Below are 24,033 nucleotides of genomic sequence, written 5' to 3'. Positions count from 1 at the left end.
ACTAGCCCAAGAATGTAAGATCGAACACTATGAGGGCGCGACGATCTTATCCTTATCATACAATGAAAAGTTAAAGGAAGGGAAGATTTTATCGAATTAAGCTGGCATCAAGTGGCGTATATGTGTATACAACAAAATAAATTTTGATTAAATGCCATTAGAATTCTTCGAGCGCATGCACGTGATTTATGGTATCATCGAACAGTTACGACAAATGGATTTGTATGCAGTTACACGAATCCTAATGTAACATTGTACAATGCGTAAAATCCATTGAGCAATATTCACCAGTCTAATTTTGAACAGACCGATTCATGACAAATGCACTTGTGCATGTACGCACTTTGAACTAACACTCATCTGAAATTATATATAAAATGTTATTTTAGATGATTTAGTCACAATAAATAAGTCAGAAGTTCTTACAGCCATATAATGTAATCTGTTAAAATGTATCGTACAAATGTAAGCATAACAACCACTACTGCTTACTTTCTTTTAGTACTAACTTTTATTTTTAATTAATATAACATATATGATATTTTTATGCAGTATTTCATGTATCATATACTTCATGTCATCATAACATAATTTATAAAAAATTATCTTTTATAGCAAAACGGGCAACCCCAAAGGGCAAATACTGAACCCATTCATCAAAATCGAATAACTGGAGGAAGGCAACCTCCTCCTATAAATATTCCAATAACAGTTTCGGAACAATTTAGAGAATCATGGTTAACTGCTATTATTGGACTTATTATGTTTGCAACTGGCATGTGCCTCTTATTTTGGAATGAGGTTTGTGAATTGATTAAACAGAAAAGTTTGTATTTTAAAACTACATTTATCATGGAGTTTACTATATAGTATATTATATCCATAATATTGTAGGGAAGAGCAGTGAAAGTAGCACATTCTTTAGACGAAGCTTTACATAATGTAGCAGTGCTTCCAAATACGATGAAATTATTACCTGAATATGAAGGACGTTTGATACATTTATCAGGTCCATTAAAGATATCAGAACCATTAACTGAACCTGATTATGGCGTGATTGTATCAAGTGTGAAACTGAAACGCAGAGTTCAGATGTACCAATGGGTTGAGATAGAAGAAGAAAGAAGGTATGTTATAAAACATATTTCTTTTCATTATAAATAAATTTGTATAATTTATCATTTATGTAATTTAGCTTTGGAGGAGTACCAGAAGAAGAAAAGCATTATTATTACACAACAGAATGGAAAGATAAACTTGTTGATTCAGATCATTTCTATATTAGAACTGGTCATCATAATCCAAAAGAAATGCCTATTAAAAGCCAAGTGCAGATTGCAGATGAAGTTAAGATTGGTGCATTTATTCTTGGAACTGAATTAAAAAAGAATTTTAATGATTTTGTAGAAGTTACCAGTGATGAAAGACCTGAAAGTAGAGATATTAAAATGCACTCGGGTTTATACTATCATAGCTCTAATTTATGGGAACCTGAGGTATACAATTATACTTTTGTATCTATTATGAACTTAAAACAATATACTAAATAATTGACCTATTTGTTTATAGGTAGGTGACATACGTATACAATTTTCCTACGCAGGAAAAGGAGGAGATATATATTCCATAGTTGGCATGTTGCAAAAAGGAACTATCGTACCATATATTACAACACATGGAGAAGAAATTTTACTTCAACGAAAGCACAAAATATCAGTAGATCAGATGTTTCATTTAGAACATGTGCACAATTACTGGCGTACGTGGAGTATTAGGTAACATAATTTTCAATATTCCTCGAAATCTTAAAATTTAATGTTATAATATTTCTAATTATTTCAGAGGGCTTGGATGGTTAGTCCTATTTTTAGCAGCAACATGTTTAGCAAATATATTAAGGACAGTAATTCTGAATTCAACATTCTTATGTGGAATTATTGCAGTTGAATCTTTAACAATGTCTGTATCAATGTCTATTAGTTTACTAGTAATTGGTTTTGCTTGGGTTTGGTATCGACCAATAATAGGTCTTTGCCTAGCATTAGCATCAATTTTACCATTTATTTATTCAACATTAACATCAGCATCTCAATCTCAAAACCGTGATAATTATAGAAGGCTATGAATTTTTATTAAATAATTAAATTTTACTTATGTAAATATATTAATATATATCCTCTTTTTTATTATACTCAATATGCTTATTTTGTGTGATCTAACGAAAAAAGGTATTATATCTAGTCTTACTAAATTTTATCAATTATATGATAAACTGTTACATTATAGAAATGTCATTAATAGTTACAAATATCTAAAATGTAGGCAATAAATTATTTTGTAAACATTAAATATCTTTGTATAATTTTATGAATTAGGTTATTTCAGTAATAACCTTTTCTTACCCTTAACTAAAAATCTTATAATGTGCAATATTATTCTGCGAAATTTTAAATATTACAATTTACAAGAAATAATTATCCGTTTTGATTTTATTCCCTAGATGTAAAATACATGTGCATTGAAAAATTCCCTAATGAATGGAAGTTTGTTTTTCCTCTATCCATCCAATAATATTTTTACGATTTAGTGAAACAAGATGGCCGCGAAAACTTTGTAAACGGAAACGTTTAATTTGATGACTCGAAGAAAAATTGCATGCTTTGAATATTATTTTTGATTAGAGTGTATCGGATTGACACAAAATAGACCCGATTTGCCAAGAAATTAAATAAATGTAGATGACAATGACTGAGGAAACACAACAATCTGAGACAGCCGCACAAAATGAGGCACAAACTAGTTCTCCAGATGTTGGAAAAGTTAAAGATAGTAAAAAAGAAAAATGCCGACCTATGACTAAGGTATATTTGGTTAAAATGATGCTGAAAATTTACGAGCCTCCATAAAATACTTTTCAACCACGCAAACATGATAGATTTAATGGAACAAAGATCGAAGTTAAACTTTCGATTTTTGAAACATTTATAACATAATTCTGTAAAAAGATGCTATTTATTTGATACATCGCAGATAAAATACTCTCACAGATATAAAACAACAAATCGTACATTTTATATGACAGTAAATATAACATTATTATAGGAAATGAAAAAGACACAATTACATGTCATGTGACATTCTTTACTATCTTATTTTTTGAATAAAAAGTAAAAAATATTTAACTAATATGTTAATGATAACTCGTATAAATTTTTGTAATCATTATAAAAACCATAACATATTATATATTTTAATTCAACTTTAACCAATACATATATATATATATACATAATGAAAGAAATAAAATATATTTATAGGTAGTAATACGGAGATTACCTCCAACTATGACTCAAGAACAATTCCTAGAGCAAGTTTCTCCATTGCCAGAACATGATTATCTTTATTTTGTAAAAGCTGATATGTCTTTGGGACAATATGCTTTTTCCCGTGCATATATTAACTTTGTTGAGCAACAGGATATTTTTATGTTTAGAGAGAAATTTGATAATTATGTATTTGTCGATTCTAAAGGAACAGAATATCCAGCAGTAGTAGAATTTGCACCTTTCCAAAGGTTACCAAAGAAAAGAATAGGAAAAAAGAAAGATTTGAAATGTGGTACAATAGAGTCAGATCCATATTATATAAGTTTCTTAGAAAGTCTTAAAAATCAAGAAGCTGAATCTAATGTATCACAGCCAAAAACAGAGTACTCATATCAACCACCTGATAGTAAGTTATTTTTTAACAACTGACATACTGAAATATTACATACTCTTATATATGAAATGTATATTTATGAATTTATATTTGTTTTGTCGTTATAGATACACCAAAAAAAGTTACAACCACACCTCTCTTAGAATATGTGAAACAACGTAAGCAGGAGAAACAACGTCTCAGAGATGAAAAACGTGAAGAAAGACGACGAAGAGATCTAGAAAGGAGGCGGACAAAGGAAGATCCTATTATATCTAAGGTGACACTATATTTTATAATGTATTCATTTATTATTTTTGACTTACTAAATAGACTAATTCTAAATATGACAAATACAGTATTGAATAAAGGAATTATTAATCAGATATGTAATGGAAATTGCTTTTAGCAACATATTACATTTAAATTTTAATTATTATATTCTCTACTGTATTTGCTGATACTAATCTTTTCAACCTACAGTCTGCATGTAATATTGAAGATAATCAGACCAAGTATTCCTACCTTTGCACTTCCCCAATTGTCAAGTCAGAAGATATATTTTTTGATCACCCTACTGAAAATCTAAATATACCTCATGAATGTAAAGAAGAAATTTGCAGTAGTGGTACTGCAAATATGACACGAGCTAACAAAACTTTGTTAAATATACAACAACAATTTTACAGAAACGAAAATACAGAAGTATATATAAATTGCGTTAGAAGTATGCCTCATGTTAATGAACGTTGGCAATACACTAATAAACAACGAAAATTATTTTATATTTACGAAAAAAATTATAAAGAAAAAGATTCTAATTGCAGAAAAAATAATTACAACCACTGGAGTAACATTAAAAATAATTATATTTATAATAATACTAAGTGCACATCTCATTATATTAATAATAAAAATTATTTTTCTGTCTTATCAAAATCTCAATTTACTAATTTACACAAAACTTGGAAAATGCAAATACCAATGGAGGTATCAAAGTCAAGAAGTTGTAGTGCTGTGTTTGACTATCATAAACTTTACCCTTTTAAAACTTGTGAAACAGCATTCCCAGCATATCGTAAAACTTCATGAAATAGGAACTGCATGTGGTTAGCAGGGAAATTCATGTTTTATGTATTTATTTATCGCATGTTAAAAAGTCATGAGGATTAAAGAACTATTTATCACACCTATGCGACCTAGTTCAATGCTATGTATTGTTTCTGTTTAATATTGTATTCTAAATTTATATACATTTATTAAGATGTAATTAATTTATTATTGTTTAATTTGTATACATTAAATTTTGTAAAAGAAACTGTTTTTAGAAAAAAATGTGAAAATTCTGTGTTACTTTATTGTAATTTATTATTTCAATTATCATATGCCGAACTCCATTAAAATTTATTAATATTAAGATGAGTAAATATGTTTTACTCAAAATAAATATTTAACTTTGTTGTAGGTATTGAAAAATCCAGATCTTGATAAAGAAATGTGTAAAGATAATAAAGAAAATAGGGAGGAAAAGGATAAACTTTCACCCAAAGATATAAAAAATCGTATTAAGAAAGAGGATAAATTACGTGACAAGATACCGCGTGATCGAGATTCCAAATCAATAACAAAAGGATATAGGGAAAGAATTGAAGATAGAAATAAAGATAGAGATATAAAACATCAAAGACGACATGAAGATAAAAAGATATATGGAAGACGTGATGAAAGAGATGGTATAAAAGAAGATAGAAGATTTGATGGAAAAGATGATAGAAAATATGATTTTAAAGAAGATACTAAAGATTCTAGGGAACGAAAGATTGAGGAAAAACGAGGTAAAAGTTACGAAAAAATGAGACAAGAAAAAAAAAGGCTTGCAGAAACCAAAAAACAGAATGTAGAATTTAGTGTTGATACAGAAAATAGTGCGAAATTAAGAAGTGAAGATGAAGAATTCCAAAAGAAAGAACCACCAGTTGATTTGTATGAAAATATTAAAGAAAATGACGAAGCTATGGGTGATAAAGAGGATGCTAAATATAATAAAGGAAAAGAGAAACAAGAAACTAACGAAAGAAAGGTTCTAATAGAAGATTCTGTGCGTGATTTTGGGATAAGAGATCAGAAAAGGACAGGTAGAAATCCTATCATATTAAAATTAAATGAAATAGAAAATTCTAGTACATATGTCTTACTTGTAAAATAATAATACGTTATTACTTATAGAAACAGCTGTTGAAAGTAACAAAGACATTGAGAAATCAAAATCCAATGAAGATATTAATAAAGAAATTAATGAAGATGATGAATCTGAAGAAAAGAAGGATTCAAAAGTCACAAAAAGGCGGAGTTCACTTGAAAGTGGAGGGGAAGGTGGTACAGGAGATGGGAATTGTTTAAGGAGGCACAAGTCTTTAGATGGAGGAGATCAAAATAACTTACAAAAGACTGAAAATGAAGATAAAGAAAAAGATAAAAAGGATCCACGATTAGAACGTCGAATTAGAAACAAAGTGTGTATTTTTTCTTGCTTAAAATATTAAAAATGTTATTTAATTTTTATTTAACTTCAATTAATTATTTATAAAAATATTGTTTATTATAAAATAATAGGATCGTCCTACCATGGAGATCTATCGGCCTGGAATGGGAAAATTTAGCAAACAAAGATTAGAACGAGAAAAATCTAATACTAACGATGAGAGAGCATCGCTTTCGCAAAGTCCTACTCCAAACCCCAATTCTAATAATCTTTGTAAATCAGGAAAACCTGGAACTGAAGTGCGATCTATGACGTTTAAACGTAGTATTAGTCGTGATTTGGTATAACAATCGCTAAATGGAAATCTTTTCTTAACATCAGTGATATATATGTTGAAACTGTATTAACATATAAGGTTTTTACACTAGTCTTTCTCACGACATACAATATCACATAGTGTATCTTATTATACACAAATGCATAATAAAATACAGTGTTCCACTTACTACTGGAAAATCCATGTAGCTGCAGATGTATAAAACTTTCCACATTAAGTAATTTGATATATATATAGTGCATTATTTTCTGTTTAATTCTTTTGTTGTGATATATATATTATACTATTATCATTAATCATCTAAGTGTTGCATCAAGTGTTCATAATTTTCATTAAAATAAATTTTTCTATAATAATATTTTACATTTTATATAAAACTGCTATACTTTTTCGTAATATTTTCTAAAAGGAGAAGAGATTAAAAATTAAGATAGAGGTAATATTTTAACGTTAAAAAGATTTTTATGAAGGAAATTAATTTACATTAATTTCATTTTATATTTGATGCTATTAAGAAAAAGAAGTACAATTATAAAAAGCATTTTTATATTTTATTCGATTTTTATTAAAATGATCAAGATATAAAAGTATATTTTTTTCACTTGCTTTACTTCCTGAACTTAAGCTACATAACAAATTACAAAATGAGATATATCTACACAAATATGCAAACTTTAATGGTTTTGTTTTGATTGAGATAAACGTAGCGAATATCTTTGTGAAGAACGCATTGACGTTGTAATTTGTTTATTTTTTTTTCGTGATGGCGACGGTGATGGAGCGGTTGAAACTGAACTAACACGCTTCTTTCGACTTAATCTTGAAACACTTATTGTTGGTGTATTCACTGTAGCTAATATGAAAGAAATAATTATTAAATATAATGAAAAGATTATTCATTTAGCAAGATAATACATACATTGTTTTCTAGAAGTTTTCATTGATACACCATTATCTGAATCTGAATCGGAACTCGATTTATGTTCAGGCGATCTTGGTTTTTTAGAACTTTTTGCTAAAACAATTACATATTAGGTAATAAATATGTAACTTTAAGTAACTATTTTCATATAGGAAGAAATGTACTTTTTGTTACGGGTGCTGAATCAGGATCACTATCAATATTATCATCCTCCTCTTCCTCGCTACTACTACGTTTTCTGCGTCTACTATTGTGCTTTCTTAATTTTGGCACTGGTGGTGGTGGCATTACTTCACTATCATCTTCATTTGACTTGTCTTTTCCTTTAAGAAGTTCTTCTATTTTTTCTTCCAATTCTATACATGCTACTTTTGTATTTGGTTTTTTCTTTGTTTGTTCAATAACAGATTGTAATGCTTTTAAAACTTGTTTATGATGAATTTTGTCTTTCAGTAAAGGTAAACTTTCAATGAGACGATGTATACCTAAATAAAATTCATTAATTATAAAAAAAAATGATATTTCATAAAATTTTAAACGCATTTTTAACTTTTTAAATAAATATATATTCTTATTTATACTTTTCGCACTAAATTGTAAAAGTGAAAGGCAATACGCGAAGTCACGCCATTGTCTTTCTGTCGTAGCCAATTTAAATCTAGCACAAATCTTATCAATAATGGCATCAACTTGTTTTTCTTTTTGTAATAAATTCAAGATATACCTGGAAATATTTTGAACAATAAATTAATTGCAATAAATTATCGTATTTTTATGATTTCCCTTTACTAATATACGTACTTGAGAATTTCCTGAAAATCTGATTCCCTTATATCTAAATCAGGATCAGTTAAGCGAGACAATATATCAGGCATCACATTGTAGAGAGCGTTGCCTTTTTGTGAAAGTGCTTTGAAAAATTGCTTTGCATCTTGTCGAATTTGAGGATCTTTGTCAATTATACAGAGAGCTAGTTCTGATATCTGACCTCTCACACGCACCATTTCTCTCATTATAAGACTTGATAAAACTCGAACACAGGTACTTCTTACATTCATATCTTCATCACGAAGTCTGTAAATTAATTATGCTTTAGGCAGATAACCTAGATAGTAGAATAGGATAATGATATTGCTTAAGCTTTAAGTTTTTAAATACCTCCCATAAACATGTTTCATCCATGGTTCAATTTGATTTGGAAATCTAGTTGTAAGATCACTTATTCCAATAAGAACATTGGCTCGAATATTAGGATATGGTGAACGTTCTAGTATTGTAATTAAAAGTTGTAATGATTTTTCACAAAACCTGGAACTCACTGTCATCATTTTGCTGAGAGCAAGAGCTCCAGCAGCTTGTACATCTTCATCGTTATACTTATCATGATATTGGCATACATCTAGTACTAATGGACTGTAAGAAATTTGGTATGGACATTTACTCAGACAAATAATTTTAGTGTGGTAAAAATTATGGTAAAAAGTATAACGTACACAAATGTTACTAAAAGTCCATCTCCAGTTACAATATGATTTTCAAGAATGTCATTTATAAACTCTGCATCTGCATCTTCTGCTGCACCTTCCACAGCATCCTCTCCATTATCTTCTAAGATGCTTATCTAAGAACAAAAATTAATAATTGAACAAATTTTAAAATAAATACATATTATAAACAATATTATATACCTCCTTATTGCGAAGTATTTGTCTTGCACAATTGGGAGTAACTGATCTTCGAGATCTATCCAAATTTTTATTAGTTTTATTTGAATTCTTCTCTTCTCTTAATTTTCGTATAGTATCTCTTCGTTTTAATTCTTTATAGACTGATGTATCTAAATGTACCATTTGTTTAATTGAAATATGTCCAACTAAATATAATAATTTAGACAACAAAAAGAATGGAACAGTATTTTCAGATGAATCATTATTAAATTTTCCCTGAATACTGATTTGTAATAATAACTGCTTCATTAAACGATCGGGTTGATTTGCTAACTGAAATGTTGAAATATAGTTTAAGTGAAGCTTAAATATAAAATTTAGATTATATCATTATAATACTTGCATGATAAATCGCATTAATCGCATCAGTTGCAAATGAAATATATCCATCATTTTCTAAATTTGCAAAATTTTCTATTAATAAAGTAAGAATTTCTTTAAACATTTCATGATCATTGGGATACCTATGAATAACGCACTAATCATTACTATAATTATTGAATGCATTTGAACAATTATTTAATTCTTATTATTTAACATACCTAAAAGGTGTCTTTTCAATATCATTACTCATATGTTTTATAGTTAGTAATGCTCTACATGTATCTCTGGCTAATAAAAGATCAGTCTTTGCTCGTGGTCCAAGCCCTACCTTTATTAATACCTCTAAATTATCAATTATAATACTGCTTTGAGCTTGAGCTATCATTGTTATTAGCATTAAAGCAGATCTACTATCTAATAAATCTGTGTCTGATGATTTCATCGAAAATTTTTCCCATAGAACCTATTAAATAAATTACAAATATACGTAACTTGCTCATAACATAAACATAAAATTAAAGACCATAATATATTTATATTATTACCTGTAATACGTCATTGCCTATATCTTTATTATTATACCATGTTAATATAAGCTGAGTTAAAGCTTGACTTTGACCTGGTTGAAGTCCTTTTAATAAATCAATTAATGATTTAACACATGTAAGAGCCTCTTGTCGTTTTGACTTTTGATTTTCATGATTATTTAAGTAAATATCTTTATACACTAATGCTATATTGTTTCGTACTGATTGATCACGATGAAATACTTGAAATAAAGCATCACGTATAGCAGCTCCAGCTCCAGCTACACCAAATTGATGAGCAATTCCAAGTAAAGTACATGCTTCAATAGCATCGGTTGCTGTAGTAGAAAAAAGTAATTTTTCCGCCATAGGTATAGCAACCTCTAATTCAGTTGCAAATTCCAAACAATTCTAGAAAGATATATTATTATGTATATAATTTTTAAACGAGTAGTTTATTATGATTAACATAAAATGCTTGGAAACATACTTTTAAATAATTTACAACTCGTTTTGATATTATTTCTTCTTCCTCTTTGTTTTTATCTGTTGAATGTACTGCATCTGTATTTTCTCCTATGTTATCTAAATTACTTTCAGATTCCATAAATGTTTTCAATAGAAGTAAAAACAGACATTCTTCTTTTGCTTCAGGAGAAAGAACTTCTATATCTGGACTTCGTTTTAATTTTATACAAACTTTCCACAAATATGTTACTGCTTCAAGAATTTTTTCTTTTAATATTAATTGTCTTACATGTTCAAATGCTGTATCAGAATTAATATCTTCTTCTTCTTCAACTTCATCATCTGATTTGTAAAATAAAAATATACGTTTAAATTAGATATATTTGTCATAATGAAATAAAACATACAGATTCTATATGCACCTTGGCTTTTGTCCTTTTTCTTTCCATCATCAGTAACTTCTTTTAATGCTTTTCTTATTTCTGGAAGCAAAGTATTCCATAATTCTAATCTTTGTTTGTCACCACGAGCACTTTTACTAACTCTTTCAGTTTGCAACTTTCTCAATTTTATTTCTTCCTTTTCTAACGATTTAGAAATTTCTACTTTATTTAACTGTAAATATATTTCATATTACATATAATTATACTTTTAACTCAAGACAATTATATAAAACATAATTTTTTCCACTTACTTTTCCTGCAAATGGGTTGCTTTGTAATAAGGCACGCATTAGTTGTAACGCATGTTTTCGTACATTTGCACTTTTATCTTCTAAACGTAATGCAGTAGTAGCTAAAAGTCTTCCTTGCCTTGCTAGTGGAATAGCTCCTTCACAACATAAATGTTGCCAAACTTGTAAAACTTTTGATCTGACATAAGCATTATTATCAAGAATATGTTCTTCTAAGTTATTAAGGCACTCATCACGTTGATCCTTCTGTTCTTGCGTAAGATCATCTCCAGTCAATGCTTTTTGTACAACCTCACGTATAATACTAATAGTACAGTTTCTCATAGCATAATGCTAAACATAGTAGTAATAAATATAAAATAAATGTAATATGTACTTTTATAGTTGAACTAATGTAAAATGGGTTACCTCGCTACCCAAATAATCCATCACATCATCAAGAATAGGAATTATGAGATTTGGTGCTGAAGCAGCAATAGTCTCTAAGAATATTGATATATTACGACTGTCAAGTTCAGATAATTCACTTTGATCAATCTCTTTCATTATTTCTTTCACTAAACCATTACAACCACAATCATTAATCATATGAATAACTCCAACAGCCATGTGAGATGCTAATGTATCATGTATTTTCACTAACTATAATATTGAAATTTAGTCATTTAGTATATTTTTATATTGAAACAAAACTTTTAATTATTGATATACATACCTGAATAATTCTTATCACACAGCTTATACCATGATTATATTTTTTAATCGAAGTACCTAAAATCTTTTTTAAAAAAATTAATAATTAAATATCAAAACAATTAAAATCAAATTTAATTAAAAATAACTTAATGGAATATGTAAAACTGTACCTCGAAAATAGTTTGCCTCAGGGATTTCTGTTTTGAATCTTTACATTGTTCCAAAATTTTATAACACACTTTAGTGAATAATCTAAAATATAAGAAATCATATATTTATCTTATATATATATTAAAATAATTGCTTAAATTATAACTAATGTAAACAAATATTTTTTGACGATTAATGCATATAAACATACACAATAAATGAGTCTTCTACGATAGGAGGTTGCCAAAGTTTTGATAATGGTAATTGTAATAATCTATAGATGTACTCTAATGCTTTCTCTCTACTATTTTCCCACTCATCTTCTATATCTGACTTTGTAGATTTTTTACGCTGTGAATGAAACAATATTAACATGAAAATATTATTTATAAAAAGGAATTATTAACATAATTAGTACAATTAAATTATAGATATCATACCTTGCCTATTAATTTATCATACACATCTTTAAAAACTTCATCATCTATATGGCAAATAAACCAAGAAAATAAATATGCCAGCATTTTATTTATATTTAACAAACTCAATCTATGTTCCTCTTCCAACTCATTTCCTCTTTCAAATATACTTTCCATATCAAGTACTAACATTTCAATACCTTCATAAAATAATAATTGAAGTTAATATCACCAGTTATATGCAATGTAATAATTTAAATAATTATAATATATAGTGACCACAATAAAAGAATTTTGTTACCTTTTTGAATTCTGGTAAAGGCACGCATAATAATTGCTAATTCAACTTTATTTCCATGAACAATTATAGAGAAAAGTGTATTAAAATGGTCTAAAATGAAACTGGCTCCATTTGCTTGGAGTGCTGACCGAATCTCTGCAGTAAGATTAAAATTACTGTAACAAATACTGGAAGTAATGTATAGAGATATATAAAATTTATGAAATACCATCTAGAGCTTGTGGTAATAATCGTATTGGAACGATTTCTTTAACAAAATATTGTCCACTCCGACTTTGTAAAAGTTCATCTTTATTTATAGGAATAATAAAATCTTTGATCATTTTAATTGATTATTAATATATAGTTTTTTGAAAAATTACCACTTCATTTATAAACCTGAAAATTTAGGAGTTTGTATAATATTTCATAAAAATACGAATTATATTAATATTTGTAATCAGACACCATATACACGAACGCTCGTATATTGCGACTGTTTGCAACTATCATTTTCAAATTCATTATAACCAACATATTAAACATAAATTTATATTTTTCTGTATTTACATATTTATATATTATATCGGATTATATACATAATAGGAATTGCGCGTTAAATATTCTTTAGATCTTTATCTTAGATATTGAAATTTTATTCTTTATTAAATTGATTTAATAAATCCTTACGTATTTTCTTCCAGATCATATCGCAATTGTTTGTGTTGGCGAAGCTGAATTTTTAAAACAATACGTTATAATTTAACAGTGGCGCGATGTCATTAGAAGTAGAAAATGATTTAATGCGAGTAAATAATCAATTATGTGATTTTTCTAAAGATGGAAGATTTTTTGCAACTGCATATCAAACAAATTTAACAATAAAAGGTTACAAGAAATTAGACACTATTCATTCATTCGTATTTCCAGATATAATTGAGGTTAGTGTATATGATTAAACAGATAATATATAGACAACTATTATTTTAATTTTTGTTATTATATATTTAATACTGTGAAATGTGAATTATATACTGTAAAAGAAATAAAGTGTTTATAATACCGGAATTCGTTTTTCATTACGTTCATTTTTTCTTTTTCTTTTTTATCACAGTATTTGGAATGGTCTAGAAATACTGAATACATACTATGTGCAAATATAAAGAAAGCTATTATTCAAGTATATTCCATTCGTTATCCTGAATGGAAATACAAATTGATTGAAGGCAGTGCTGGTTTAGAAAGTGTTAGTTGGTCTCCTGATAGTAAATACATTTTGACGTTGTCAGATTTTAATGTAAGTAATAAATTTGATCGATATTAAATGAACTCATGCTTCAATATATTAAGATTACTAAAATACTCAGATTCAGATATCTGTATGGTCTCTGGACGATCAAAGTGTAACTCATATACAAAATGTGAAATCTTCTTTCCATAAATTATATTTTAGTCCAGATGGTAATAAACTAGCAGTGGTAGTTTCAATTGAGGGTAATGACAATATAGAAATTTATAAAACTGACACATGGAAATTAAGCAAGGTAAATAGTTTAATTCAAATAATTCAGGTTTTAATATATAAAAATAACAAATATTTTTTACAAATTGTTTCATTTCAAAATGTCTATGTCATATATCTTAATAATATGATCAGATCCACAACTTGCTAGTTGTAAAATATTAAAATCTTCCTTTTGAGGCCGAAATTTAAGCCTTCTAACAGTTAAGTGATGTGCTTGAGAAGTATCATACATTATGTATTTTTCCCATTCAAAATTATTAGAGAACATTTTTAATTTCTGTATTTCTATGCATCCAGTTTCAAATCCTATTGCTAAAATATAAAAATCTTGAGAAATACTATGTAATGAAAATGCAAGTGCTGTAACTGAAACTTTTACATCCAAGGATGTAATTGGAACAATTTTATCATCCGTAAAGTTTGGATTCCAAATGCCAATTTTTCCATCCCTGGAACCTGTTGCAAAGAAAGATGAATCATGTGTCCATGAACAACACCATATTATACGAGTATGAAGACTATCTTTTTTTAGACTAGCTGCAATTAAGGTATACATATTGTTTTTACATTCAAACAATGACCATCTTCTGTCTCTGGAAACAGATAGTAGATATTTGTTATTGGGTGAAAATTCCATTTGTGTTATAGTTAATTGATGAGACATAAGTTTCTGAACTTGGACCCATGTATTTGTACTCCACAATAATATTGCAGAATGTTCTGGTGATGTTGATTTACATGCAGTTGCCAATAATGATCCATCATGTCTGGCAGCTATAGAGAATATTTCATATCCATGGCCATAAAGCTTTTGTAACTCTGGCCATAGTGTATTTTGCATTAACTCTTCTTCAGTTGGAGGAGTATAATTCTCATTTCTAAACTTATTAACTTCTATATCTTCAATTGTGATATTATCATTAAATGTTGCCTTATTTGTTAGTCCAAGAGCAGGTACTGATGCACTATCAGCCACCATATTTTTGAAATCATCAACATTGGCAATCTTCATTAAACAGTTCCTAAATGTTGTTGGTGCTGTAAATATACGTACAACTTTTTCTTCTGCTCCTGAAGCAAACATATAGGGGGTTAGCATAACCAAACAAGACATATCATATCCATGAACTTGTGGACGTCCAATTTCATGCCAAAATTCTGTTTCATTTTTCCAAGCTGCATGAATTCTTGTTGTCTGATCTGTACTTGCAGTAATTAGAAACCTGTAATGCAATTTGTAATTGTATATTGTTTTGATGAATTATATGTATATATATTTTTAATAATTTTGGATACAAACCTTCCATTTGGATCCCAGCAAAGATCAATCACTTCACTAAAGTGACCGCTTGGTTTAGACTTTGGAATCCAATTTTTTACAATATTTGAGTATTCCCAAATATGAAATGATCCTTGGTAACCATGTGCTAATATATTTAATCCATTATCACTAAATTTACAACCATAAAAACCCATTAAATTGCCACCAACTTCACCCACTCTTACTTTTTCGGACCAAATCCCAGTCACTTCATCTGGCTCCCATATAATCATAGATTTATCTAATGAGCAAGATAATAATCTTAAAATTCTATTCTTATTATCAAGCTGTAACGGATACCAATGTATACCATAAACCCATCCTTCATGACCATAAAGGATAGATTCTAAAGTAATATTATATTTTATGCCGTTAGCCATAAACACTTGTTCTTTTTGATGTAACTCATCATTTGAAAATTCTGTACTATTTGCAGAAATTCTCCACAATCGTATCATGGCATCTTGAGATCCACTTGCAAGCAAAATACTGTTATTTGTATCGTAATTAAAATCCATACATCGTACCCAATCTTCATGCCCAACTAAAACTTGAACTTTTCCAAAATATGATTCTTCTATGATATTACAATTAGTTACATACAATTCAATCGTAAAATTTTCTATCGCAATAGCCAGAAGTGGTAAATGCTTATTTGGCAGGAAAGAAAAACAAGCTTCTATTGGTAATTTCTTATCAAATGTAAGTGTTTGTAAACATTTTACATTATCATCCGTATCTCTTAACCATATTCTTACATCTCCTTTAACAGACCCAGTACATATTATCAATTTCGCAGATGTTTCCTCATTTATGGAGTCATGATCAGAAATGTATAATGAGTTGCAAAAGATTAGAGTATCATCAACTCCTATGATATTATTACATTTAAATAATTCATTTCTTTTGCTCCAAATAATAGCTGTTCCATCTACTGAGCTCGATAATAGCTCTGATTCGGGTTTCGCATCTCTTCGCTTAAGCCATCGTACAGTATTAATACGATCTTTGTGTCGGTGAAGAGTGTGCGTTATTTTTCCAATTTTTGAAATATACGGATCATATATTGCAACTGCATGACATGCTGCAAAGCAAATGAGTCCATTTTTTCCCCAATCAGCCGAATGTGGAACTCTATTGCAGGCACACGATATATAACTCGTTGTCATATCTTGCTTTTAATAAATTAATTTTCAAAACATTAACTTAACCTTAAAAGTCATACACAAGTGCACTATGCGCACTGTCTTCATTCATTTCAAACCATGAAAGGTTATTATATTACTACTACTATAGATATGAATGTCGTCTATATTTTTATCACCAATTTCTTTTGCTTATATTTTTCTTATATCTTGCGTTTTTTTAACGTGATAATTATGTAGTTTAATAACTTTCTTTAGTTTTGATTATTTGGCTTTTGTCTTTTTTATCAGAAAATAAGGAAACATTTAAAAGATTCAATGCTTTTTCAACTTAACATAACCTAATCTGATTCTACCTTTTTAGTAAATTTTAAACATTAAGTGAATTTAGCTGAAACGATATTGTATTTTTATTTATATTTACAAAGTAAGGAAGAATTTTTTTAAAAAGTCCGTAAATACAATCTGATGCTATTAAAATTTAATGTAAAAGAATTAATTAGATTTTTATAATAAGATTTATAAAAAAAATTATAAAAGCTTTATAACGATATCTAGAGTTTTCAACATGATATTGAAATCTTTTGATTTTAGAAATTAATATGTGGTCGTTTAAGTAGCATTGATGGATTATGCTGGTCTCCAAATAGCGAATTATTATGTATTTGGTCTTCCTTTAGCGACGAAGCAAAATTAATTATTTATTCGAGTATATTCGAAAGAGATATTGCAGTATTCTCTCCTACACAAACTGTAAATTTATCTCAAGCGGAATGTGCAAATTATACGTGTTTGAAAGGAATCGAAAATGTAACGTGGATGCCCAGTGGACAGTTATTAGCTGTAATAGGATTTAATGAAATGGTTTATAATTTTACATATCTTGATAGATTAAACTGCATTTTTATATTACTGCAAACATTTATAATAATATTTCAGTAAAAGTATTTATATTGTAGATCTTACTGTTAAATCACGTGACATGGAAACCACTTTTGCAATTATATCTTGAACCCGTAATTCAAGAAAATTATTTGAATAAGGTATATGAAGAACGTATAATTCAACCAAAATTTTCGAATAAAAATACGAGTTATTACGATAGACATGTTTGTAAGTAATTTTTTATAGACATTTATATATATATAATTGATATTTAAGAAAGTCGATTTTTATAGTGGAAGAGAAATCGGAACGACCAGTAAATATAAAAATAGGAAGGAAGAATATTATTGAGAGATTGTCAATTGCAAAATTTGATATTTTAAAATTTAGTTTTTGTGGGCAATACTTGGCCGTGAAACATCAACTTTATCCTACAACATTGTGGATATGGAATATTATTGATGATTATCTTGATTATTTACTTCTTGAAAATACTATCGTAGGTGAGTATTTCAACAATATATATTTTCTCTGTGCAATATCAAATTATATTAAAAATTTAATTTAGCTGCAAGATGGAATCCTACACGTGCTCAGCTTTTAATATTTTGCGAGTGTGCGCATATATTTGAATGGACACCACATAATGCGAGTTGTATATCAATTTCACGAAATATTACGGTATTAGATGCGCGATGGCATCCTAGGGGAAATTCCTTATTGCTTTGTGGTTATAATAAGGCGATTATTTATCAAATTGAAAATAAATGATGAACTATTTGAATAACATTCGAATATAATAAATAAACGTATATTTATCTTTTTACTTGTTAGTAACATTTGACAAAATAATAAAACAAAAAATAAAATTTAAAGTAATTCAATTTTAACGTATTTTCTAGTTAGATAGAATGGTTGGCACTACGTGGAAGAGAGGCATATAAATTCATTCATAGATCTCTAACTGCCATTATTTGTACACTTACTACCTCTTAACCTCCATTTTCCCAATCCTTAAAATACAGATTTAAAAATATCTTCCGAGTTAATTTATAAAATTATTTATATATTATCAAAATGAATCCTCTTCACATTGATGATGATTTCTCCTTAGACGGACAAGATGTGGACAGAAATAACACGTAAGTAAACAACATAACCTTTTATATGTTATAAAAATAATGTAATAAAATAAAAATAATTAGAATGTATTATTAAAAGCATATCTTTTTAACGCAAGAACTAATATTAAATATAATTAGATTATCGTACGAGATACTATTCTTGCATGGCTTAAAATTACTTTTGTAAATAATTTATAAAATTACTTATGTTTATATGATAGAAATGTATCAATGGAAGATAAAAGTGACTCCATACTGAAAGCAGAACTGCAAACCTTAAGAATATCTGAAGAATCTGAACGTCAGCTATACGATACTTTAAAGCATATTTATGGCCCTGTATGTATTCATAGACATTATTATAAATTTATTATTGTATATATATCTTTTAAAATGTATTATTGAGAAGTAACATATTTTTTTTAACAGAGTTTTAAACTTTCTGATGCATCAGAATTTGAAAATAAAAAGTCCAATTTAGAAAAGCAATATTGGGTGGAAAGGGGCAATTTGGTCATTAAAGGAATAGTTGATTATTCTTCTAAGGATAGTACACCAAAATCCGAAGAACAAATTACTAGGCAATTTGCAACATCCAAACTTGAAAGTTATGGGTAAGTTTGTTAAATTTTAAATAATGGACAATTATAAATGAGCATTTATATTGTTTTAAGTTTTCATCAATCGCATTGCAATGAAGCACTATTATATACAGAGGGCGATGTAGGAAAAGCTTTAGAAATATTGTTTTATAAATATTATGGATTGGAAAATATAGCAAGAAGCAAGATACATAATAAAATTGATACAATAGATTTATTGGAAAGAAGGAATGAGGAAAAAGAAGCACTCGAATCTATTTATGGGGATATGTTTACTGAAAAAATAAAAAATCAAATTTGGACTGTACAAGTTAATTTGGATTATTTAGTAAGAAATGATGAAATAGAACAGGAAATTCAAAGGATTAGGCAGAAACAAGGAAAGGGAAGGGAAAGAGAAGTTTGCAGATTATTTATTAATAAAAGATGTAGATTTGGAAATAGATGTAAATTTTTGCATCAACAACCACAAGTATTAAGAATGCCTGAAAGAGAAAATCCAAGTTTTACCCTAGAAATAAGATTTCCTGCAGGTATTATAATTATTTACATAATATAAAATATGTTACGTAATTAATATATAAATTATGTGCAGACTTTATACTTAATTTTTTTAAATATTTCATTAGGTTGTAAATATCCTTATGAACCGCCTTATTTTTATTTGTATAAAAATGATGGTACATTTCCAAGTATAAATTGTTTAAGAATAACAAGAAGGTTGTATGAAGAGGCATTATTGATATCTGAATATGGAACACCTTCTATTTTTTCAATAATATCTCTTTTGGAAAGTGAATATGATATAAAAAAATATTTAGCAGAAAATAAAGAACAATTTCTAGATCAGAGTGAATTGCTATTTCGAAAGCACATAGAAAATGAAGATGAAACAAATGCAGCTACTCATTATGAATTAGGGTCTATACATAGGAAAAACAGAAATAATATTAGTTGGGAAAAAATATTGAAAGAAGATGATCTAATTGAAAAAAATTTTAAAGAGAAACTAACAAATCCCAGATATAACAAGATGATAGAAATTAGGGAAAGGTTGCCTGCATGGTCAAAGATGTATGAAATTTTAGATGTAATACACAAAAATCAAGTAATCATAATTTCTGGTGAAACAGGATGTGGTAAAAGTACACAGGTGCCACAATTTTTATTAGATGATTGGATTATTAATAGATCTGTATCCAAAGAACATATTAACATAATATGTACACAGCCACGAAGGATAAGTACAATAGGAGTAGCAGAAAGGGTTGCATCAGAAAGAAATGAACGCATAGGTGACACAGTAGGATATCAAATACGATTAGAAAGTAAAATTTCTAATAGAACTAGATTAACATTTTGTACAACCGGAATTTTGTTGCAAAGATTTGCTGTGAATCCAGAATTACCAGATGTTACACATATTATTGTAGACGAAGTTCATGAAAGAAGTGCAGAAAGGTAAGTTATCTATTATACTTATTTGTTTAATTTTATTTAACTGTTTTGTCCTTTTTAGTGACTTCCTTTTGATGCTATTGAAAGAATTACTGTCCAGAAGATCAAATCTGAAAGTAATACTTATGAGTGCCACTCTTAGAAGTGAGATTTTTTCCACGTACTTTAAAGAAGCTCCTATTTTATGTATACCAGGAAGAACATTTCCTGTAGAACAAATCTTTGTGGAAGACGTATATGAAAGAACGAATTATGTTCTAACAGAACATTCAAGAGCTACACGTAGACTTAAAGGTGGTTTGGAGCAACTAGAAATTAGCTTTGATATCGCATCACAGCTTGCAGCTCGTTCTAGTATGGTACCTGGTGAATCTTGGGCCGATGAAGATCTAGACTTCAAGGGAATTATCTGCAGATATAAGAGTTATAATAGCCAGACACAAAAAAATTTATATTATATGGATCATAATTCAATTAATTATGAACTTATAGAGGCAACATTGCAGTGGATTGCTTTTGGAGAACACAATTATCCTAAAACAGGTTCCATTTTAGTAAGTATTTTTACTAAGTTTTCTTATTATACGAAAAATATACAATATATAGTTAAATCAATATTACATTTGTAGGTATTCTTACCCGGATTTGCTGAAATTATCGCATTGAAAGATCGATTGAGTAAGAATGAGTATTTTTCGCCAAAGACTGGAAAATTTATTATAATATTATTACATTCATCTTTATCTAATGAAGAGCAAAGCTTAGTTTTTAAAAAATCTATCGCTAGAAAAATTGTATTAAGCACAAATTTAGCTGAAACGTCTATTACTATAGATGATTGTGTCTTTGTAATTGACAGTGGAAAGATGAAAGAGACTAGATTTAATTCAAACCAAAACATGGAAAGTTTAGAGATGTGTTGGGTATCACGAGCAAATGCATTACAAAGAAAAGGACGTGCTGGGCGTGTAATGCCTGGAGTATGTATTCATTTATATACCTCGTACAAGTATGTATAATTATTGTTCATTAAAACATTAAATCTTATAGTAAAGTTTACCAACATTTATTCAATTTAAACAATTGTTTCAGGTTCAAACACCAATTTTCAGCACAGCCAGTACCTGAGATATTACGAATTCCGTTAGAACCACTATTATTACGTATTCAACTTCTACATAACGGAAAAAAAGTTGACTTACATGAAGTTTTAGGTAATAAAAATATATTTTTAGTTTTATATCATTAATTAACTTTCTAATATCCATTATAATATTCTATTTAGGCAAAATGTTGGAACCACCAACAGAAGAAAATATCAGTAGTGCAATTAAACGTTTACAAGATGTAGGAGCATTTAATTCCGAATGTACATTAACCCCACTAGGTCACCATCTTGCGGCATTGCCTGTCAATGTACGAATCGGAAAGTTAATATTGTTTGGAGCAATTTTCTGTTGTCTTGATTCTGCACTTACTATAGCAGCGTGTTTATCTCATAAAAATCCATTTCATATACCTTTTGAAAAAAGACACGAGATTGATGCAAAAAAAGAATTTTTTACTGCCAATTCTGATCAACTAACTATTCTCAAAGCATATAAGGTAAATGTATAAAAGTATATAAAAATGTATATAATATATAATTACAATATAAAAGATACTTTTTCTTTTGGCAGAAATGGTTAGAAGCATATACACGCAGTACTAGTGCAGGGCACGCTTTTGCAAAAGAAAACTATTTGTCTGTGCGTACGCTATATTCCTTGGCAGATATAAAGTATCAGTTATTAGAATTGTTAGTTTCAATCGGTTTTGTTCCCGTTAATTTACCCAAACGGCAACCAAATGTTGACAAAATTATAGAAATTACTGGATTTGAACTGAACATCAATAATGATAATTATAAACTTCTCCAAGGTCTACTTTGTGCAGCTCTATACCCTAATGTAGTAAAGGTTCTTTCGCCAGAAAAATTTTTTCAAATTCAATTTGCTGGGGCAGTTCCAACACAGACGAGACCCGAACAACTTAGATTCCAGACTAAAAATGATAGTTTCGTTAGTATCCATCCATCCTCGGTCAACTTTCATGTTGGTCATTTTTCTAGTCCATATCTAGTATTTCAAGAAAAAGTGAAAACAAGTAAAATATTTATTAAAGAAGTATCGATGGTACCAATTTTACCACTAATATTATTCTCTGATTACGAATTAAAAATAGAAGTGCATGATGGAATATTTATTGTATCGTTAGAAGATGGCTGGATGTTATTTGATGTTGAATCTCATAGGGTAAGAATATTTATTAGCGTTTGTTGAAATTAAAACAAAAAAGATGATAATTGTATGTTAAATATACTTTTAATATTACTTAGGTGGCTCAACTTTTGCAAGGAATGAGAATGGAATTAGTCAAATTACTAGAACAAAAGATGAGGGAACCCCTTCTGAATCTATTAAATCATCAAAATGGAAAGAAGATCATACAAACAATTGTAAATGTAGTCACGACAGAATAAAATATTATGTCGTGAATTTTTTAAATATAAATTATAAATTAATAAAAAAAAACATATTGTAATTCATATATTATGCTATACAAAATAATATTGTGTAATTGATATATACAATAATATTCGAAATATTTTTAACGATTACAAAATTTTTGTAAAATTTTATATTTTCTTTTAATATTTAAGAACCATATAAGATTTTAACCTTTATTATGTGTATAATTTTAGATAAATTTAAAAATATAAAACAATATTAAATATTTTATTACAATAAAAATAATTATTTTTAAAAATATATAATCGTCATACTATAATATGTTTACCTATATATATATGTACTGTACATCAGTACTTACACTACAGTACAGTAGCATCTTAACTCCTTAACCTACAACTACGGGCATAGCCCGTAGTAGATGATCGGGCCAAACGTAAATATTACGGGCATAGCTCGTAGTACGATGATCGGGCCAAATATAAATACTACGGGCATAGCCCGTAGTACGATGATCAGGCCAAATATAAATGTTAGCGGCGACGCCCTCGTAAAGTTATAAATATTTGTGGAATATTTGATAAGTAATTACAATCTGATGCAATAATTGTGGTAGATGCAAGTACTACAAAAAGTTTATTTATACAAAAATCAGTAATACAAAATTAATAATCTGCAATGGTATGAACACAATTCGAAACATTCTGGTAGATGTAAGGGAACTTTGCACTTCTTACA

The 24,033-nt window shown here is 28.3% G+C and overlaps 6 protein-coding genes across 8 annotated transcripts; 4 read left to right on the top strand and 2 right to left on the bottom strand.

Moving 5' to 3' along the window:
• The first annotated feature begins 22 nt into the window (after positions 1-22).
• On the top strand, positions 23-2,349 carry Tmem43 (Transmembrane protein 43). The gene is made up of 6 exons (XM_072002056.1): positions 23-465; positions 616-801; positions 895-1,127; positions 1,196-1,496; positions 1,570-1,775; positions 1,843-2,349. The coding sequence occupies exons 1-6, from the start codon at positions 451-453 to the stop codon at positions 2,123-2,125; spliced, it is 1,224 nt and encodes a 407-aa protein (XP_071858157.1). The 5' UTR covers positions 23-450; the 3' UTR covers positions 2,126-2,349.
• A 224-nt stretch (positions 2,350-2,573) lies between these two features.
• Positions 2,574-8,209, top strand: Upf3 (UPF3 regulator of nonsense mediated mRNA decay). The gene is made up of 6 exons (XM_072002048.1): positions 2,574-2,861; positions 3,318-3,732; positions 3,828-3,979; positions 5,165-5,834; positions 5,926-6,212; positions 6,313-8,209. The coding sequence occupies exons 1-6, from the start codon at positions 2,739-2,741 to the stop codon at positions 6,526-6,528; spliced, it is 1,863 nt and encodes a 620-aa protein (XP_071858149.1). The 5' UTR covers positions 2,574-2,738; the 3' UTR covers positions 6,529-8,209.
• On the bottom strand, positions 7,193-13,216 carry Cap-d2 (CAP-D2 condensin subunit). Its single transcript, XM_072002043.1, has 21 exons — positions 12,955-13,216; positions 12,747-12,881; positions 12,467-12,645; positions 12,238-12,377; positions 12,047-12,128; positions 11,896-11,958; positions 11,589-11,822; positions 11,181-11,513; positions 10,909-11,101; positions 10,509-10,828; positions 10,037-10,429; positions 9,710-9,954; positions 9,507-9,631; positions 9,129-9,436; positions 8,934-9,061; positions 8,599-8,853; positions 8,242-8,514; positions 8,022-8,164; positions 7,605-7,925; positions 7,438-7,533; positions 7,193-7,371 (listed from the first exon to the last, which is right to left on the bottom strand). The coding sequence occupies exons 1-21, from the start codon at positions 13,067-13,069 to the stop codon at positions 7,193-7,195; spliced, it is 4,260 nt and encodes a 1,419-aa protein (XP_071858144.1). The 5' UTR covers positions 13,070-13,216.
• Positions 13,217-13,389: 173 nt separating this feature from the next.
• LOC139986612 (WD repeat-containing protein WRAP73) lies at positions 13,390-18,625 on the top strand. Of its 3 annotated transcripts, XM_072002052.1 has the most exons (7): positions 13,402-13,666; positions 13,840-14,022; positions 14,093-14,269; positions 17,311-17,580; positions 17,676-17,829; positions 17,895-18,104; positions 18,170-18,625. In XM_072002052.1, the coding sequence occupies exons 1-7, from the start codon at positions 13,502-13,504 to the stop codon at positions 18,370-18,372; spliced, it is 1,362 nt and encodes a 453-aa protein (XP_071858153.1). In that variant the 5' UTR covers positions 13,402-13,501; the 3' UTR covers positions 18,373-18,625. The 3 variants fall into 3 exon arrangements, with proteins under 3 accessions (XP_071858156.1, XP_071858154.1, XP_071858153.1); XM_072002055.1 differs by lacking the exon at positions 17,311-17,580 and having other exon boundaries at positions 13,390-13,666; XM_072002053.1 differs by lacking the exon at positions 14,093-14,269 and having other exon boundaries at positions 13,392-13,666.
• On the bottom strand, positions 14,259-16,993 carry Elp2 (elongator complex protein 2). Its single transcript, XM_072002047.1, has 2 exons — positions 15,551-16,993; positions 14,259-15,473 (listed from the first exon to the last, which is right to left on the bottom strand). The coding sequence occupies exons 1-2, from the start codon at positions 16,738-16,740 to the stop codon at positions 14,339-14,341; spliced, it is 2,325 nt and encodes a 774-aa protein (XP_071858148.1). The 5' UTR covers positions 16,741-16,993; the 3' UTR covers positions 14,259-14,338.
• Positions 18,618-23,449, top strand: LOC139986606 (putative ATP-dependent RNA helicase DHX57). The gene is made up of 11 exons (XM_072002044.1): positions 18,618-18,743; positions 18,947-19,064; positions 19,155-19,339; positions 19,400-19,860; positions 19,957-20,788; positions 20,847-21,339; positions 21,415-21,794; positions 21,878-21,999; positions 22,071-22,390; positions 22,465-23,079; positions 23,163-23,449. Exons 1-11 carry the CDS (start codon positions 18,679-18,681, stop codon positions 23,304-23,306), a joined length of 3,735 nt encoding a protein of 1,244 aa, XP_071858145.1. The 5' UTR covers positions 18,618-18,678; the 3' UTR covers positions 23,307-23,449.
• The last annotated feature ends 584 nt before the right edge of the window (positions 23,450-24,033 follow it).

Source organism: Bombus fervidus, chromosome 4, assembly GCF_041682495.2.
Source record: "Bombus fervidus isolate BK054 chromosome 4, iyBomFerv1, whole genome shotgun sequence".
NCBI lineage: Eukaryota > Metazoa > Arthropoda > Insecta > Hymenoptera > Apidae > Bombus > Bombus fervidus.
Note: the sequence above shows the minus strand (reverse complement) of the source record. Positions and strands in the feature narration are given on the sequence as shown.

What these genes read in the sequence shown, in the direction of transcription:
- Tmem43 (XM_072002056.1), top strand. An exon ending in GAGATAGAAGAAGAAAGAAG is followed by an intron (nt 1,128 to 1,195) that starts GTATGTTATAAA and finishes TATGTAATTTAG; the next exon opens with CTTTGGAGGAGTACCAGAAG. An exon ending in CTAATTTATGGGAACCTGAG is followed by an intron (nt 1,497 to 1,569) that starts GTATACAATTAT and finishes ATTTGTTTATAG; the next exon opens with GTAGGTGACATACGTATACA.
- Upf3 (XM_072002048.1), top strand. Translation starts at nt 2,739, where the DNA reads ATGACAATGACTGAGGAAACACAACAATCTGAGACAGCCGCACAAAAT. An exon ending in AAGATCCTATTATATCTAAG is followed by an intron (nt 3,980 to 5,164) that starts GTGACACTATAT and finishes ACTTTGTTGTAG; the next exon opens with GTATTGAAAAATCCAGATCT. An exon ending in AAGAGATCAGAAAAGGACAG is followed by an intron (nt 5,835 to 5,925) that starts GTAGAAATCCTA and finishes TATTACTTATAG; the next exon opens with AAACAGCTGTTGAAAGTAAC.
- Elp2 (XM_072002047.1), bottom strand. Translation starts at nt 16,740, where the DNA reads ATGACAACGAGTTATATATCGTGTGCCTGCAATAGAGTTCCACATTCG. An exon ending in TGCTGGGATCCAAATGGAAG is followed by an intron (nt 15,474 to 15,550) that starts GTTTGTATCCAA and finishes ATTGCATTACAG; the next exon opens with GTTTCTAATTACTGCAAGTA.
- Cap-d2 (XM_072002043.1), bottom strand. Translation starts at nt 13,069, where the DNA reads ATGATCAAAGATTTTATTATTCCTATAAATAAAGATGAACTTTTACAA. An exon ending in GAAAAAGGACAAAAGCCAAG is followed by an intron (nt 10,829 to 10,908) that starts GTGCATATAGAA and finishes TTTACAAATCAG; the next exon opens with ATGATGAAGTTGAAGAAGAA. An exon ending in GAGTTGTAAATTATTTAAAA is followed by an intron (nt 10,430 to 10,508) that starts GTATGTTTCCAA and finishes ATATCTTTCTAG; the next exon opens with AATTGTTTGGAATTTGCAAC.
- LOC139986606 (XM_072002044.1), top strand. Translation starts at nt 18,679, where the DNA reads ATGAATCCTCTTCACATTGATGATGATTTCTCCTTAGACGGACAAGAT. An exon ending in AGAAATAAGATTTCCTGCAG is followed by an intron (nt 19,861 to 19,956) that starts GTATTATAATTA and finishes ATATTTCATTAG; the next exon opens with GTTGTAAATATCCTTATGAA. An exon ending in TGACTTACATGAAGTTTTAG is followed by an intron (nt 22,000 to 22,070) that starts GTAATAAAAATA and finishes TATTCTATTTAG; the next exon opens with GCAAAATGTTGGAACCACCA.
- LOC139986612 (XM_072002052.1), top strand. Translation starts at nt 13,502, where the DNA reads ATGTCATTAGAAGTAGAAAATGATTTAATGCGAGTAAATAATCAATTA. An exon ending in TATTTCCAGATATAATTGAG is followed by an intron (nt 13,667 to 13,839) that starts GTTAGTGTATAT and finishes TTTTTATCACAG; the next exon opens with TATTTGGAATGGTCTAGAAA. An exon ending in TAATAGGATTTAATGAAATG is followed by an intron (nt 17,581 to 17,675) that starts GTTTATAATTTT and finishes TTTATATTGTAG; the next exon opens with ATCTTACTGTTAAATCACGT.